We start from the raw sequence: 18505 nt of genomic DNA, 5'->3' as shown, positions 1-18505 counted from the left end.
ACATGTGAGTAGAAATCATTGTCGCTGTTGCTGTTGTTAATCTCGTTTATTCCCCTGGACTTAGCTGAGGCTTCCAGACCTTCCGGTGTTCTGGGAGCTGTTCCCAAGACGGATCATTCTTTGCAAAATGAGTTATGGCAGTCTCCTGATGTGGGCAGGGGCTCCCTGCAGGCAGGGATGTGTGCAGACCCCGATCAGAGGACCTGGAAAGTACTTGCCACTTTATTTCAGTCTGAGGAAGCTTGAGGGGACTGTCACCCTAAATGCTTGCAGAAGAGAGAGGGAAAATCACTCTTTGTTTCCTGAAAATGATGGATGGGCATTCTGGGCTGCAGAAACACTGTGCAGGCTGGCCTGGCCCCAACACATGAGGTCGGAGAGTATGATGGTAGTCAGATGGCAGGAGCTCGTGAGTTGGGCATGGGCAGTGCTGCATGAATTAGCCGACTGCTTTCCTTTTCAACTTTAACATTGTTTAAATTTTATGTTGATGCAAACATTATAGGGCAAAACATGAAAGCTCCTTCACCATTCCCACCACTCCCTCCCAGAGTGTAAGTTTTCCGTGCTATTTCTATACATTAACATGTAACTCATGGGCTCTGGGAAGAGGACAGTAACAGACACTGGGATGGAATTGTATTAAAATTATTTTTCTGGTGGTCTTATTTCTTAGCAATTCATCTTAGAAATCTTTTTATGTACCTCATTCTGGTATGGCCTTACCAGAAATGATTTAACCGTTCCTCTATTGACAGATGAACAAGTCATTTCTCATTTTGTGTAGTAAAAAATGTTACATTGAGGATTGTTATGCATCCATTTTTTGTGCATTTGTTTTTCCTTAGAACAAATTCTTAAAATTCAATACAAGGTTACAGGACATTTTATTTTAAAATTGTTTTAGACATTGCAAAATTGCTTTCAGAAAGTCTTCATCAAATTATGTTCCATCAAAAGTGTATGAGAATGCCCATTTCTGTATGCTCTTCCTATTGCATGGTCATTAAGTACTGATTGTCCTTTAAAATTGAGAATCTTATGACAAAATTATTGACCATTTGTATTTCTTCTATTAATTCCTTGTTAACACCTTTTACCTATTTTTCTATTGGGTTGTCTTTTATTTTAACAACATATTTTATTTATTTATATTGGATAACCCAATATGTCCAAAAATCAGCCTTTCAACAAGTAATCAATATAAAACTATTAATGAAATAGTTTACATCTTTTATAGCAAATCTTTGGAATCCACTTATAGCATATCAGATTTACACTGCAAGTTTTTATCAAATATATGTGATCTGTATTTAGATCTTCTCAAATCTACATTTGAAGTAGATTCACATACCCAACTTGTTTCAGATATACTGTAGTCTACTGTAGTATAAGGTAGAATAAAGGCTCCCCAAAAGATATGCCTGTCCTAATCCCTGGAACATGTGAATATGTTATGTTACATGACAAGCATTTAATTAAGGGGGCAGATAGAATTAAGGTTGCTAACCATCTGACCTTAAAGAAATTATCCTGGATTGGCCAGGCGCGGTGGCTCACGCCTGTAATCCCAGCACTTTGGGAGGCCGAGACAGGCGGATCATGAGGTCAGGAGATCGAGACCATCCTGGCTAACACGGTGAAACCCCATCTCCACTACAAATACAAAAAATTAGCCGGGCATGGTGGTGGGCGCCTGTAGTCCCAGCTACTCGGGAGGCTGAGGCAGGGGAATGGCGTGAACCCGGGAGGCGGAGCTTGCAGTGAGCCAAGATCGCACCACTGCACTCCAGCCTGGGGGACAGAGCGAGACTCCGTCTCAAAAAAAAAAAAAAAAAAAAATTTATCCTGGATTATCCAAGTGGATCTAATATAATCACAAGGGTTCTTTATAGTGGAAAGGGAGGCAGACAAAGAGGTCAGAGTCAGAGTGATTTGAAGATGTGAGGCTGCTGGCTTTGAAGATGGTGGAAGGGTGCAGGAAGACTTTAAAAGCTGGAAAAGTGAGAAACAGATCCTCCCCTAGAGCTCCAGAAGGAACAGTCGTGCCAGCTATTGACTGTAGCCCAGTAAGGCCCATTGCAGACTTCTGACCTCCAGAACTGTAAGAAAATAAATTTTTGTTGTTTTGAGCCACTACGTTTTTAGTAATCTGTTAGGAAACAAATACATATTTCTAAAAGTTTTTTGATAACTGAATCAAATTCTGTTTTTCTTAATGGCTTTATTGAGGTATAATTGACATACAATGAACTGCACGCATTTCATGGGCACAGTTTGGTAAGTCTTAATATAGATGCGCACCTGTGACACTATCACCACAATCAAGGCAGCAAACATATCCATCACTGCCAAAAGCTTCCTTGTATCCTGTTGTAATCCCTCCTCCCACTCCCTTTGCCCCTCCTGACCGCTGACCCCAGGCTGGTCTTCTTAGTTCTCATTTTCTACAATTTTATAGAAATGGAATCACACAGTATGTACTCTGGCTTGTTGTCTGTCTTCTTTCCTGTGGCATAATTATTTAGAGAAGCATCCATGTTGCAGCGTGCATTAAGAGTTCATTCATTCATATTGCTGAGTAGTATTGCACTGTATGCAGGCACCTCAATTTGTTTATCCATTCACCTGGTGAAGGCCATTTGCGTTATAGAGAATTTTTGGATATTAGAAATAAAACTGCAATGATTTGCATACAAATCTCTGTAGGGAAATATGCTTCCATTTCTCTTGGGTAAATATGTAGGAGAGGAATGGCTGGGTCATATCCCAGGTGTATATTTAACTCTTTTTTCTTTTTTTTTTTTTTGAGATGGAGTCTCGCTCTGTTGCCCAGGCTGGAGTGCAGTGGCTCGATCTCAGCTCACTGCAACCTCTGACTCCTGAGTTCCAGAGATTCTCCTGCCTCAGCCTCCTGAGTAGCTGGGACTACAGGCACGTGCCAACACGCCCCGCTAATTTTTGTATTTTTTAGCAGAGACAGGGTTTCACCATATTGGTCAAGCTGGTCTCGAACTTCTGACCTCGTGATCTGCCTGCCTTGACCCCCCAAAGTGCTGGGATTACAGGCATCAGCCACTGCCCCTGGCAGTATGTTTAACTCTTTTAAGAGTCTGCTTAACTATTTTCCAAAGTGATTGTCGTTTAACATTACCACCAACACTGTACAAGAATTCTCGGTCCTCTGCACTCACACCAACACTTAGTCTGGTCAGTCTTCTTACTTTATCTAATAGATATGTAGCGGTATCCGATTATGGGTTTAATTTGCATTTTCCTAACTACTAATGATATTGAAGATCATCTCTTGAGCTTATCTTCCAATCCTATATCTTCTATAGTAATTATCTGTTCAAATCTTTTGCCTATTTATTTAAATTGGATTGTTACCTTATTATAGAATTTTGATGGTATTTTATATATTTTGGGTACAAGTCCTTTATCAGATACATGATATTCAAATATTTCTCCTAGTATGTAATTTGTCTTTTCACTCTCTTAATGTGTTTGAAAAGCAGTTTTTTTTAATTTAAATGAGTCATATTTATCAATTAGTTCTTTTTTGAGTCAAGCTTCTGACGTTGTATCCAAGAACTCTTTGTCTAATCCAAAGTCATAAAGGTTTTCTACTAGAAGTTTTATAGTCTCAGATTTTGTGTTTAGGTATATAATTCATTTTGAGTATATTTTTATATATGGTGTGAGGTGTGAATTGAGATTCATTTTTTTGCACACAAATATGCAGTTGCTCCACCATCATTTGTTGAAACACTATCCTTTCTCCAATGAATTGCCTTTACACCTTTGTCAAAATCAATTATCCATATATGGAGATAGATAGATAGATAGATAGATAGATAGATAGATAGATAGATAGATATGGAGGTATATATGGGTCTATTCTGACCTTTCTATTCTGTTTCATTAATCTGTCTATTTTAATGCTAATATCTCATTGTTTTGGTTACTGTAGCTTTACAATGTCTTGAAATCAAGTAGTATTAGAACTCCAACTTGATTATTCTACTTCAAAATGAGCATACTTTCCAATGCATTTTATGAGGTTAGCATTACCCCTATATAAATCTAGCCAAAGACATTACAAGACAAAGACACTGTAGATCAATATTCTTTGTGAATGCAGTTGAAAAAATTTTCAACCAAATTTTAGCATATTGAATCTAACAATACATAAAAAGAAAATACATAATGACAAAGTGGGGTTTATCCCAAAAATCCAAGGTTGATTTAGTGTTTGAAAATTATTAATGTAATTCATCATATTAATAAATGAAGAAAGAGAAAAAATAATCATCTCATGGATTCAGAAAAAGCATCTGACAAAATTCAATATTGCTTCCTGATAAAAATTCTCAACCAGCCAGGGATACAAAAGAGCTTCTTTAAACCTGTGAAAAGCCATCTATGGAAAACTGAAAGCTAATATCATACTTTATGGTGAAAGACTAAAAGCTGTTTCCCTATGATCAGGATAAAGATAATGATATTTATTCTCACCACTTCCATAAAACACTTTCATGGAGTCCTGCCTGGTGTAATAAGGCAAGAAAAAGAAATGAAAGTTGTTCAGATTGGAAAGGAAGAAGTAAAACTGTATCCATACCCGACATAATTGTTTATGTCAAAAATCTGATGAAGCCTGCAAAAATCTACTGAACTAAAAAATGAGTTATTATTGTTGGGGAAAATGAAAGTTCTAAATAAATGAGGAGTTATACTGTGTTCATTGGTCAGAAGACTTACTATTGTTAGGATGTCAATTCTTCCCAAATTGATCTATGCAATCCCAATCACAATCCCAGTAAGCATTTTTCTATTAATAGAAATTGACCAGCTGATTCTAAAATTCATGTAGAAATTTAAAGGGCCTAGAATAGCCAGACAATTTTGAAATAGAATAATTAAGTTGGAGTTCTAATACTACTAGATTTAAGGTCAGATGGTTAGCAAACTAAATTCTATCTGCAACCTTAATTGAATGCTTGTCATGTAACATAACATATTCACATGTTCCAGGGATTAGGACAGGCATATCTTTTGGGGAGCCATTATTCTACCTACTACAGTGTATCTGAAACAATTTGGGTGTATGAATCTACTTCAAATTTGATAAGATCGAAATACAGATCACATATATTTGATAAAAACTTGGAATGTAAATCTGATATGCTGTAAGTAGATTCCAAAGATTACTATAAAAGATGTAAACTATTTCACTAATACTTTTATATTGATTACTTGTTGAAATGCTGATTTTTTTGACATATTGGGTTATCCAATATAAATAAATACGTTAAAAAATACATATTGTTAAAATAAAAGACAACCCAATAGAAAAGTGGATAAGGGATGTTAACAAGGAATTAATAGAAGAAATACAAATGGTCAATAAATATGTCATAAGATTCTCCATTTAAAAGGCCAATCAGCACTTAACGACCATGCAATGGGAACAGCATACAGAAATGGGCATTCTCATACATTTTTGATGAAACATCATTTGATAAAGACTTTTTGAAAGAAATTTTGCAATGTCTAAAACTTGCAAATACTGAGCCCTCCTAGAAGCAGATGAAATGGCACATCCTTTGTCCGTTAGCTACTTACACCAATGGACTGCATTTGTATGGAGCTAGAGATGCATTAAGTCAGCTGCAGCCTCTCAGGAGGAACTTAGATACATAGGCTGAGCAATTCCCTAACAGAGCAAACTAACATGAGCTCGGACACATGGGGAAGGGGGAAAGGGCCCAATATTTGTAGAAATCTATCATGTGCCTGGAGTTTGCACACTCTTTCTGTACCTAGGTGCCCATCTGCAAACTGCCGTTCTAGGTGCAAACTGTGTGCCTGGTTCCTTCTGAGATACAAACAGTTAAGCCCTGACCTGGCACTATAGTAGGAAGGCCAGCTGGCAAAGTGCTGACACTCACTTTGGGCTCCTCAAAGAATTCCCAGGACCCTCATAGTTGAGGGCGCTGTCTGAGGTGCTAGAAGCAGGTACTGGTTCTTGTGACCTGCATGCGTCTAAAGCACAGAATCTTGGCAAAAAACAGTCTCTCAAAGGCCACTGGGGCCAGATATCGAATCATTTAATCCTCAGGACAGCTTCATGAAGCAGATACTATTATTGTCCTCATTTTCCAGGTAAGGAAACCAAGGTGCTGAGTGAGCTCATGAAAAAGGTGTCATCCTCTGGCCACCTTCCCTTAGTGTCCCTAGACTAGTGGTTCTCAAAGTGTATTCCCCAGGGCTCTCAGCATCAGAAAAATGGTTAGAAATGCAAATGGTCCTATTTTCCCCAGACCTATAGGGTCAGAAACTCAAGGGTGGGGTCTAGCACTATTCTGATTGAACACTTACATTATTAGAAATTAAATCAGGCTGGGTGGTGTGACTCACACCTGTAACCCCAACACTTTGGGAGGCCAAGGCAAGAAGATTGCTTGAGCCCAGGAATTCGAGACCAGCATGGGGAAGATAGGGAAACCTCGTTTCTACTGAAAATTTAAAAATAGCAAAAATTAGCTGGGCATGGTGGCATACACCTATGGTCCCAAATAGAGGCTGAGATGGTAGGATCACTGGAGCCCACTAGGTAGAGGCTGCAGTGAGCTGTAATCACAACACTGCTCTCCAGCCTGGGCCACAGAGCCAGACCCAAAAAAGCAAAAAAAACAAAACAAAAAAACAAAAACAAAAACATTAAATCACAAAAAACTACCGATAAATAAGTTATAGTAAAAACAAAGGTTAAAAAGTATTCAAAATATATCATTTCCTAACTTAATGTACTATGACTTCACGTACTGTCTTAAGCTCTGGAGGTTACTGACATCCATTGCATCCATGTGGTGCAAACACTATGGTGCATCTCTTCTCAGCTCCACATGCAATGACGTCATAAAATGGGCCATGGAGGGGGAGGGTATTTATATCACTGAAGTTAGCAAACACTCCAAATCAGGATACTTTATAGTTTTCAGAGACCCCATTGTTAAATACCACCAAAACACCAAGCTCTCTGTGTTTTAACAAGCCCTGGGGTGACTCCAAGGCACGTTCAATGTTGAGACCTACCCTGAGTGTCTCAGCTGAATGCTATATTCTGACTCATTCACATCTTTTCATCACAGTCTTAGCAAATGTCATATCAGGGACCAGAGAGCAGACTCCCTCTGCTCCCCAGGCCCCCAACCCCCAGCCAGTCCCAGAGCCACATTCTTGACCTGTGGGAGGCAGAGGAATCTGGGCAGCTGAGGGCCAGTGCTAGGGCCCCTGCAGTGGTGGGGGGCACACTGGGATTCCCCTGAGAAGTGAACAGTGGATCCCACAGTCACAGCCTGGCTCTCCACTGTGGCTTCTTGCAAACAAAGTCAGTTGGTGGCTGCCATGATAAAGATATGGAAGCAAAGAATAAAGCCTGGGGCTCCAGCATTGGGCACACCTGAGCCGATGTCCCCAGCACACCCTTGTGGGCAGTGGGCACAGGGCTGGTTGCATCACCTTCCTGACCTCTGTCTGCTTGTCTGGGAAGACAGGAATGGTAGTATCTACCCCCCGGGGTCTCTACGTTAAATCCAATAATTTAGGCAAAGAGCCAGGAATACAGTACAGTCTTCATAAACAGAAGCTATTACTGCTTTTCCATTTAGCTATAGTAGAAAGCAATGTCAATGTCAATATTGTTACTCTCCTTGTATGGATGACAGATTTTGGGACACAGAAAAAAGACAGCAAAGTACCCAGAATGACACAGGGACTCTGTTACTGAAACAGCAAACGCCCGAGATGCATCCCATTAGCCAGTGATGGATCTCACCCACACCCTCTAATGAGCACATTTCTCCATCCTGGGGCTGCGATCCTAATTTATTTCCAGTAGCTCCAAGTTCTCTAGCAAGAAAGTAACCATTAATTCAGTTACAAAGATTACCAGCTGCTTCTCTTGTTTATTGCTGTAATTCCTCTAAAGCAAGCATCTGCGGGTAAGGACGATGTTCTGCCTTTCCACATTAACGTTGCTTAAATGAGAAGAGGCATTTCCATGTGTCCTTGCAGCACAAGATTCCAGCAGCACATGGGAGGCTCCCATCACCCTGTGAAAGCCAGGATTTTCCTGGAAAATATTGGGGGGCTGTACTCTGTGAGTACACAGGGGTGTAGGGGCAGGAGGTGACCTGAATACAGCAGGTGACTTTGCCCCTCACTTGGGTAAATGCAGACATAGGGATGCGGTGCCCCACTGGGTGTGGAGCCCTGACATACAATAATAGCAGGCATTTATTTAGCAAACACTTACACAGTTCTCACTGTGTACCAGTACTAAGTGCTAAGAACTTCCAAGTACTAATTCATTTGATGCTCCAAACATCCCCACAAATTACTTTATTATTCCTGTTTCACAGATAAGGAAACTGGGGCACAGACAGGTTGAACAACGTTCCTGTAGCTGAGCCAGGATTTGAACCCAGGTAGCTGGTTCAGGGATGGAGTTCAAAATGGGTTTCCCACTGAGAGGACCAAAAATGTGTAGTGAAGCCATACCAAGTCTGAGTTGAGCAAAACCAAGCATGAATGAAATAAAGGCCTCAGCACAGCTCACAGTCACTGACATACAGAAGGAGGATAAAGGAGGCCCTGCCTAGCCTGGGGGTTGGGGAAGGGTCAATCACAGCGGTTTTAACACCTCATCCTCTTGAGTAGGACTTACCACGTGGGAATCTGGCATCTCAACCCTCCTGAGACATGTGAGTTAGTGTCCCATTGTGCAGATGTGGAAACTGAGGTTCAGAGACATTGAGCGGGTTACCTGAGGTCACATAGCCTGGAAGTGCAAGGCTGGGACTCAAAGCCAGCCTCCCCATCCCGATACCTCATGCTCTTTTTCTGCACCTTTCAGCCCGGCTGCCAGACCTCAGCACTAGAGAGCAGGTGGAGCCGCCCTCTGTCATGCATACACACGCACTCCAGGCACCTGGCACTCTCTGTAGTGGGGTACCGTGTACATGGTAGCTGACTCCTATCTCATAGATAAAGAAATGAAATCTCACCCAGCCAAGAGGTGGCAGGACTGGACGCACACAGATCTGTTGATCCTTTCCCCCATGTTGCCTCAGGAGCCAGAGTGCCAGGCTTCTCCCTGACCCTGTCCAGCCTAAAACCCTGCTGGCCCAGAAAGGCTTAGGTGGCACACTGGATCGGGCACTCCCAGTGGTGGGAGCCTTCCCCCCTGCTCCAGAGTTCCCCCTGCCTGTGGGGAGAGCTCCTCCAAGCATGTATGCAAACAACAGTGTCCACCTTAATCCACCTGGGGCCCTGAGTAGGCCTCATCTCTCCCTGAGAGAGGAGGTGTGTGCCAAGCCCTGAGGCCCAGCCTTCCCAGCCATGGCCTGGAGGGCCCCAGGTCCTAACCTCTCCTCTCCAGGGACCCTGACGACAGCAGTCCCCTCCCCATCATCTCATGCTCCTGTGTTTGTGTTTGCCTCCTTTTTAGGGATTTATTTCTCTACAAGGGACACAGGTGACTGAACTTCCTCCTGGCCCCGAGGACCCAGGGAAGCACCTCTTTGAGATCAGCCCAGGTAGGCCTGAGCACCTTCCAGCTCTGCAGCCCTGGTGGGGGTGTTGCCATGCCCCTGGCCTGGGAAGGGCAGACCTTCATGACACTCCTCCCGCAGGAGCCACAGCACAGTCTCCAGGCATGACTCGGAAATGTGGGCCAAATCTACAGGATACTCACATGGGGAAGAAATTAGAAAGTCCCATCAATTATCTGGACAATGAGCTTTTGGGTAACGCAAAATGAGGATTTTTAAATTCACGATAAATGCAAGGAAAGAAACTAGTCAATGGGAACATCTCAGGGTGAAAATCTAAACACAATACCTGGAAATAAAGCCAGGGAAAAACACTAGCACAGATCAAGAATATTTAAGTAAGGATGATTATAAATTCCAAGGCAGAGAATTGGGATGTGGCAGGAGGAAGAGGAATAATTTTGCCTAAAGAACTGCTCTACTGTCACGTTAGCAGTTACAAAACAATATTTTAAACTTCCAAGTTTGACAATGTCGTTGTTAATGCACTAAGTAAAAGTGCCTTGCAGAGAAGCCAGTGTACATAGCAGGGCCGGCTCTGCTGTCAGCCAGTGTTTTCTTTAGCTTGGCCTCCCCCAGAAGCAGAGCCTGAGACAAGGATCTGGCATGAGGAAGGGAGTCAGAGAAGGGAAGAAAGCCAGCCTGGGCATGCTAGTGAGTGGATTGCTGCTGCAGGCATCCTGGCTCAGTTCCCACAGGGGCTTCTGGACACAGTGCAGAACAGGCTTCAGAGGGGTCTCATCCAAGAAGTGAGGCTGGGTCTCTACCCACCCACTCCCACCCCCCAAGTCCTTGAGAACTTCTTTCTGGGGAGTAACCGACATTTCTGGCCTACCCTCACATGGACCAAACTCTGCAGACAGAGACAGCCTTCAGGAACATTTGCAGATGCTTGAGGAAGGAGACCACTGGCAGCGTGATGGGAACAGTGAGTGCTGAGGGGTCTGGGAAGGGTACCAAGAGTGTCAGCTGAATTTAGACATCCTGGGAAGTGGTGGCTGTGAACTGAGTGTGCTAGGGCCTCACTGTGGCCCAGTGAACCAGTAAGTCTATGACTGGTCGCAAAGCAGTAAAGCCACCCCAGCCATCCTGAGAAATGATCTATTGGCTGTCCACTGAGGGAGCACCCCAGGCTCAGGCCACGAGCAGAGGCTCTTTGGGAACAGGTATGAGCAGATCCTGCCTGGGATAGGGGCATGTCTACCTTTGTCCTGTCCATACTAGAGTTCACAGGGGCACAGGCTGAAGTTGAAGTGCAGAAACACCCTTTCCAACTGTATGCACCTGTGCAAAATTCAAGTACCTATGGTTTCACTTGGGTATTCCTTTTCATCTAATGCAAGAATCTTTGTAGTAAAACTGCACATCAGAAGGTGGTAACAAAGGGATCCTGGGGTATGGAGTAGAAAACAGAGGTTGACTGTGGAACCAGGAGAAAAGGCCTCAGCTATTCAGATAGAGAAGAAATGCAAGTAGTGAGGTAGGCAGGGCCCTGCCATCTAGGCGAGGGGTGTGGCCCCTGGCTCTGGGGAGAGGGGTAGTGAGTCGAGGCCAGAACTAGAAGGTAGAGGTCAACACACTCCAGCCATCAATTCAGAAAGGCACTGAGTGTGTGCCCCATAGACCAGATAAGGGACATCGCCTGTGCGCATGTTCATTATCTGGGTCAGAGCTATTTACAAGAGTTTATTTGACTCTTGCCAGTGGTGTTGGGGGTATGGGGGGGTAGTAGGAGAAGACCCTTTGCCATATAAGGTAACATAGTCACAAGGTTCCAGAAATTAGAAGATGGACATCTTTGAGGACCATTATTCTGCCTCCCACAATACTCCCAACATCCCTCTAAGATAGGGAATGTCGTCAGAATTATTGTACAAAAACAAACCATGGGGATTAGAAAGAATCCCTAGAGAGACGCACAGCTAGTGGCGGAGTTGGGGCTTCAGCCCAGACATTCTGGGCTACACACTTACCTTGCCCTCCAACACAGGCATCTGGCCATCTGAGGACCCCTACAGATTCTAGCATTTTCCCCACCTGGGCTTAAGGACTTTGTTACGGGAAGGAAAGTTCCTGAACTCCTTTGTCTCAAGCACAGCAACAGTAACCTGCCTGCACGAGGTTCCTGCAGATCCTGAGAGCTGCTCCCCAGAGCTGCCCATCTCTGCCCTCCAGCCTTTGTGCAGCTGCTGAGCAGTTCAGGGAGAGCAGGATGGGTGGTGGGCGGTGAGTGGTCCAGTCAGCCTTTGCAGAGTACGGCGCAGCTATCTGCAGAGCAGAGCACAATGCCAGTGCTGTCCAGGGCCCAAGAGTGGTCCTCTCTGCTCCTCTCCCACTGGGGACTCCGGATTTAGGGTGCTTCCTATCAGCCTGCTCAGATGGGACCTGGGAGCCTGCACTGGAAGCTCATGCTTGGTTCTGGCTGCAGCTGGCAAAGCTCCCCATCCTTCACAGCCCATGAAGGTGTCAGGCCAGAGGGGTAAGGTGAATCTCCTGAGGCCAAACAGCTGGAAGGTAGGGGAGCCTGGACCCTCCCAGGTCAGCCTGACCCCAGAAGGGTGGGCTTCCTGTTACAGCTGTTGCTGACTGAGGCTTCCGCTATAGGCCATGTTGGGGCTAAAAATGAATAAGAAGAAGATTGGATGAATCTACCTTAAACCACAGTAACATGCAGTCACAGGAAGGCCAAGAAACCCATTCACATCCAACTTAGCAAATCTCTAGTGTGACCTCAGCTTTGAGCCAGCCTTGTGGGGTCCTGAGATGAGCAGGGGTCAGTCTCTGCCATTAAGAAGTCTGGGGACATTTTCTTCCTGAGCTCAAGGCACAATAAGGACTTATCCTCACTAGGCCAAGCACAGTTACCTGGAGGCAGGAGCAGGAAGTATCACCAAGTGGGCTGTGCCAGTGTGCACCAAGCACAGCCCCCGGGGGAAATGTGCAAAGACCAAGAGGAAATCTAGGCTGGGTGGGTGAAGGGCGGCAGGTGCAGCTGAGGGGACAAGGGGCTTCTCCTACAGTTCCGAGGGTGCCGGGTGGCAGGCTCTGAGAGCAGTGAACTAACAGGCGCAGGAAGGAGCCTAACAGCCCCGCCTGGGGTCTGGGCCTAGGCCGGGAAATCAGGGCAGAATATGAGGAAGGAGGACAAACCCCCAATCACTTCCAGGCTATGCCTGTGCTGGCCTGTGGCACCAGTCACACCACAGTGGGTCCCCCACTCTCCAGCCAGCACCCCCAAAAGGAGGAAAAACTTGACAACTCTTGGAAATGTGACAGAATTCCAAGGATGGTCATGCGTAGAATCAACTACGTAAATTTTAAGCCATAGTTCTATTTGTGCTCTTCAACGATATAAAAAATGACAATGTTTTCAAAGTAGAATTAAAAATGAGGAAATATTATACTGTGAGTGCCATCTAGTGGAGAGATCTGCCAGTTCTGGGCCAGAAAGTGCAGGCCCTGTTGCCCACCCCCTGCCTTTCAGACAGCACAGCTAGATAGGAGTGGAGCTTGAGGCCGAGCCATCTGGCTTCCAAAGCCACACACTAAAATTGCCCTCCAACACAGGTATCTGGCCATATGGGGCCTCCTGCAGATTCTAGCATTGTTCCCATCTGGGCTGGGAGGTCTTGGAACTTGATACAGCATACACCTCTGGTTCCAAAAGCACCTGAGAACCTGCACATCCAGCCACTGAGCAAGACACAGAGAAAACACTGTTATAAAGGGGCTTTAGTGCCAGTGGGACTTCTGTCCTCTTGTGGCTGTGGCCTGCCACTGCTTCCCCAACATGGTCAGTATATAAAGCATACTGAGAGGTGGGAGCAATTGCTTTAGGCAGAGGTGACGGTCTCCTCCCTGAAGCTGTGGGGACACGCAGGAAAACCACTTATAAAGTTTAAGGGAGGCTGAGAGAAAGGGTGACTGGCATTTGTGTCTTGCTTGGACAGTTGCTTACACACAAGATTTGCTTTTCATGGTTACCAGGCAAGGAAAATCTAACTGAGGACTGATGGCAAATGGGATTCTGCCAAGCAGAGAGTGGGGCCAGGCACACCTCCTGCCGTAAGCATCCAGTTCTCAAGAGGAGCAGAATGTGAAGCCTCTGTGGGACCACAGGCCTGGGCACTGATGGAGAAAAGAGGGTGACATGGGCCGTCAGACTTTCTAGAATTCTCATAGTGCAGGGCAGATAGGCAAGATGCCACCTGCAGGAAGTCAACTGAGACTTGAGGTCAGAACTCACAACAGATCCCCAGTGCCCAGAGGAGCTGGTTGGGAGGGTGCCCCTGCCCCAGTTCACAACACCATCCACCAGGGAGGGAACTGCAACCTTGCCTGGCAAGCAAAGAAAGGTCTGCATTTCCCCTCTGCCTCCTTCCCACCCCAGTGCCCAGGGTGCAGTTCAGGGAAGAGTCTAGGAGAAGCAACCCCCATATATGCCAGCACACCCCAGTCCCCGAGGGCCACAGTGCTGGGGGAGCAGCACAAAAAGAGCTTTGAACCAGATGTGAGGGAACAGAATTAAGGATTGGAGAGATCCTTAATGAGACTGTTAGAATAACTAAGAGTGGCACACAATCTGGACCCTGGGAAAATCACCAAGTGAGCAGCGACTCAAAGGGAAGGTGGGAAGTGATAAGCATAGTTATTGGGAAAGTAAAACCATTTCATGTTTATTCTCCAGTGAGCTTAGCTTTTTGTATTAGGGTAAGTGAACTGCTGGAATAACCCCCAAATCTCAGGATCTTGACGCAAGAATTTATTTGTCTTTCATATAAAGTCAAAAATGAACACCTGTGATTGGCAGGCAGTTGGTCTCCCAGCATCTTCCTGTTTCATGGTTTCGCCATCTGAAACCTGTGGCTTGAAAAAGCATCCTAGTTGTTTCCATGCTAGGAGGCCATCATGCCTGGGAGATGTGTTGGTCCAGGCCTGGAAGTGGCCCCATCATCCCATCACAGCCCATTGGCCAGAATGCAGTTGCGTGGCTACACCTAGGAGCAAGAGAGTCTGGGAAATGCAGTCCAGCTCTTTCCAGGAGGAAGGCGAGGCTGGTTTGGTGAACAGTCAGTAGTCCTGCCATTCTGTATAATGATCTGTTACCTTGGAGTAAGAAAGACACCTTCCTACCCTCACAGAATTAACAAGGTCGGGGAGACAGGCAGGAAGGCAGGCATTGACTCACAGGATGAGAAGGGCTAGGAGGAGAGTAAAAAGGCAATTGTGTGAGCCTGGAGGAGGGGACCCTGATGCACGCAGGGAGTACACGGGACTTCCAGGATAAAGTGACAATGACCCTGCTCTTTGAAGGTTAAATGAGAGTCATCCAGGTGAAGAATCAGGGAGAGCAGCTGGGCAGAAGCAGCAATGGGCAAGCACAGTGGGCACGGGGGCTGTGTGTCTCCTTCACACCTTAGTTCCAAGGCGCTCAGCACATAGGTAACTGAATTTAATGTAAGGATTAGAAGCAACAGGAGGTTAAGCTTTCTGCCAGAATGAAAAGTTGTCCTCTGTGGCAGGAGAATGGTGTCGGGCAGTGGTTCTCAAGCTTTAGCGAGACTCCGCCTCATCTGGAGGGCTTGCAAAAAACACTGCTGAGCAGGCTCAGGGTCCAAGGTGGAGAGGCCGCCCCTGGTGTAGAGATAGCGGGGGACTTAGAATCCTGGAAGGGTGAATGAGATGGGCCTCACAGGGGGAGTGAGTGAGAGGAGGTTTGAGTTAATTGGGGGCAGGTAAAGCTATAACCAATGTTTTAATTCTAATAATTACTATTCCAGGAGGAGGAGGACCGTATAATGTATAAGATGCTGGTTTGTGCTTTGATCTCCTGGCCCTTTTTAATCCCTAGGCCACTTGCCTCAGGGGAAGGTGAGGTCTCTGGAGCAGAAAGCAGAAATCGCCTGCTCTCCCACCCCAGATAATTGATGTGGACGGGGTGGGGAAAGAGGCATTCCCCTAGACTGGTCACCTTGCCCCCAGCAATGCCCCAGAAAGGTGACAGGCATGGTGCCACCAGGAAAGCTGGCTCCAGGCACCAGGGTCCCACCTCAGACAGACACACCATGGTCAAGAAAGGCAGGGGAGCTACCTAGCTTCCAGCCCCAAGTGACTGCAGGTAAAGACATCAAGTGACCAGGAGGGACCAAGAACAGCCCATCCCTTTGCCAGGCCCCATGTAAGCCTGACCACAGCAAAGAGGACCCCTTCCCTCCATCTCAATAGTAGCTGGGACTCAGCTCCCTTCCAGCCTGGGAGCATAGGGCTTGGAGATAGAATTAACATGATTCTTTCTAACAAATATCATATTTGTTGAGTGCCTGAGGTTGTAGACCAAGGTGTGTATGAGTGCTAGTGGGCTAAACATTCACTGAGTTCCTTCTAAGGAATGAAGCTGAGCACACCACGTTTATCCTCACCACACTCCTGGGACTAACCTCTACTAACCTATCTAACAGGCAAGGCCCCTGGGACTCTGACAAGCTAAGTAACTTGCTGGGATCCGAGGGCTGGTGAGAGGTGGAACTGCAGCTTGAGCCAACCCTAACCCCAGAGCCCTGCTCTTCCTCAGCCTGCTGAGGCTAGCTCCCCCGGGGCAGGCATGAAGGAGCCAGGCCCCACAAAGGGACTGAAACTCAAGGACCCCCAGGTCCTGCCCACCTGGTACTTCTCTCTTGCCAGGGCAGCTGCCTGGCAAACCCTGCCCCTCCCAGCCCTTTGAAAGCTGTCTGCTCCTTGCAGACTTGATCCTGGGGGCCTCTCAGACCTGGGCTTTTTGCTGATGTGGGCATCCAGCCCCAGGCCAAGTTTAGGCCTCCCTTTAAATTCACAAGGAACGGGTGGGGAGTGGAGAGGCCTGCTTTGGCACTCTGGGCAAAAAGAGTTGCTAAGATCCCAGAGCAGGCCTGTCCCCAAAAAACGGCCATGTTTGGTGAGATGAATTAGGTCATCTGTTAAGCTTTGTAACTCATTGCTAAAATCCGTCTTCTGGAATTAGCACAATGCTATTGAAGGGAACCAAGTGGGTTGGTGCTATCAAAGGGAACCAAGTGGGTTGGCTGCAGGCTTGAGACCAGAGCCATAAATCTTTCTAGTGAGTAACTGTAAATGGGGTGGGGCCAGGGGAGTGGAGATTAAGAGTCCTGTTGGGAGCGGGTTGCAGAATCCAGCTCTGGCTAACTCTAGCAAAGGGGAAATTCACCAGAAACCAGGGGGTGGGATGGGATGGGAGTGACACTTGTGGATGGGGCAGGCGGCTGGGCTGTCGCGGGGCCAGGAGCTGGGAGGGGCGGGCGGGTGGTGCTCTGTGCTGGGAAGGTTGAATCTTGCCTGGCTCTGCAATCCCGGCATGGCTCACTTGCCGAAAGCCCAAAGTCTCAGTATCTGTGCTTAAGCTACATGCCCACCCCTGACTACACTGGGGTGGTGAGGAAGGGCCTATCCACTCTGGCATCTGGACCAGCCCTCCCAAGGCTTCGCCTAGTAGGGGCAAGGAGACGCCAAAGCAACTTGGGTGCCTTCCAGAGGGGAGAGTAGATGACAAACAGCCAGTCTCTGTCAAATGTTCACTGCTCCAGATGGTCCATGACTATATTTCTGTAGGGCTGAATGTCACATCATTGGCCTTGCCCTTTCCTAGTGCTAGACAAGGGGCCAGGACGGGGTGCCTTTTCAACATTGCACTGAGCCGACGGCCCCCCACACTCAGGAGCAATTCCTGCTTGTGGGGAAGGACCTGAGTGTGCAGTGCTGAGGATTAGCCCGAAGAAGACGTGAATGGCCACCCTGGATCTGAGGAAAAGGAGGAGGAGGAGAGTGCTCTGTTTTCTGGTGCAGAAGGAGGTGAAGGGTACCACAGCTCCTCTGAGGCCTGGGTCTAGTCCCCATTCTGGAGCACCTGTCTGCTTTGGGCTGGGAGCCGCATATTTCTCAAGATCAGGGTTAGGAGAGTTGGGGGCCAGCTGTACCATTCAGAGGCCTGGCAAGCTCTCTGCTCTCCCACAGAGGTCCACGCTCCTTCCCTCCCACTGGGCTCCATGGGGCCTCCCCCCAACTCCCCAAACACCAGATGGGCATCCTGCAGGCAATAGGAGGCCTGGATAGGGATGGCTTTGAGGTCTTGGGTTTTCAGCTCCGACCAGTCTTCAGAGACCATGGTAGTAGCAAAGCTAGCATTGTGTCCCATGGGAATCAGGGCCATAGGGTTGATTGTCGCCAGACACACCATACACGGATGCAGATGTTGCCTGGGCAAGCTGGTGTCTGCATGTAGAAAAGAAGCTTCCGAGGAAGAGCTGGGGAGGCAAGTCTGGGAGCCATCTTCCTGTTTGTGCCCATTTTCCACACACTCTCAACAGACACCAAGGGCCTCACAGCGTCTAGTCAGTGCTGTTCCAGACCACCCATCTCTCCATGCCAGAGTCAGGGAGAGCTGGATGCAAGCATAGCCATGCTACTCAGGGACTGTGTGGGTTTTGACAAGTCACAGAGGGCTCCGAGCCTCAATGTCCCAAAAACTGGGGGTGAGAATATTGCCAAGCACCTTGGGTTGAGGTGAGGATTCACTGAGAACCCAGATCTGGGCTCATAGTAGGTACCTGATCTAGATAAGCTCCCGTCCTCCCTGCATGCTCTCTAATCATTAATCGTTATGATTAATAACAGCAACCCAATCCCATCACAATGCCGTGTGATGAGTGCTCTGATAGAGGTGTCCCTGACTGAGACACTTTTATCTTCAGCTTCAGGATTTCCCTTGGCCAACAGCACAGTAAGTAACCTCGGAGTTCAAAGCATTCAACAAACAATGGAAAGGCAGAGCCGCCAGAAATGTACACATGATTTTCATGACAGATATGGTAATGCCATGTTAGCTAGCGGAGCCT

General features: G+C 46.7%; 1 protein-coding gene across 7 annotated transcripts in view; it reads left to right on the top strand.

The window, feature by feature from the left end:
- ARHGAP22 (Rho GTPase activating protein 22) overlaps positions 1-18505 on the top strand; it is a 209292-nt gene that overhangs the window by 91312 nt on the left and 99475 nt on the right. For all 7 annotated transcript variants that reach the window (XM_054436169.2, XM_054436172.1, XM_063669869.1 and 4 more), the window contains one exon: positions 9518-9605. In XM_054436169.2, coding sequence (XP_054292144.1) covers positions 9518-9605 — 88 coding nt within the window. The remainder of the gene's footprint in view (positions 1-9517; positions 9606-18505) is intronic.

Source organism: Pongo pygmaeus, chromosome 8, assembly GCF_028885625.2.
Source record: "Pongo pygmaeus isolate AG05252 chromosome 8, NHGRI_mPonPyg2-v2.0_pri, whole genome shotgun sequence".
Classification (NCBI taxonomy): domain Eukaryota; kingdom Metazoa; phylum Chordata; class Mammalia; order Primates; family Hominidae; genus Pongo; species Pongo pygmaeus.
Note: the sequence above shows the minus strand (reverse complement) of the source record. Positions and strands in the feature narration are given on the sequence as shown.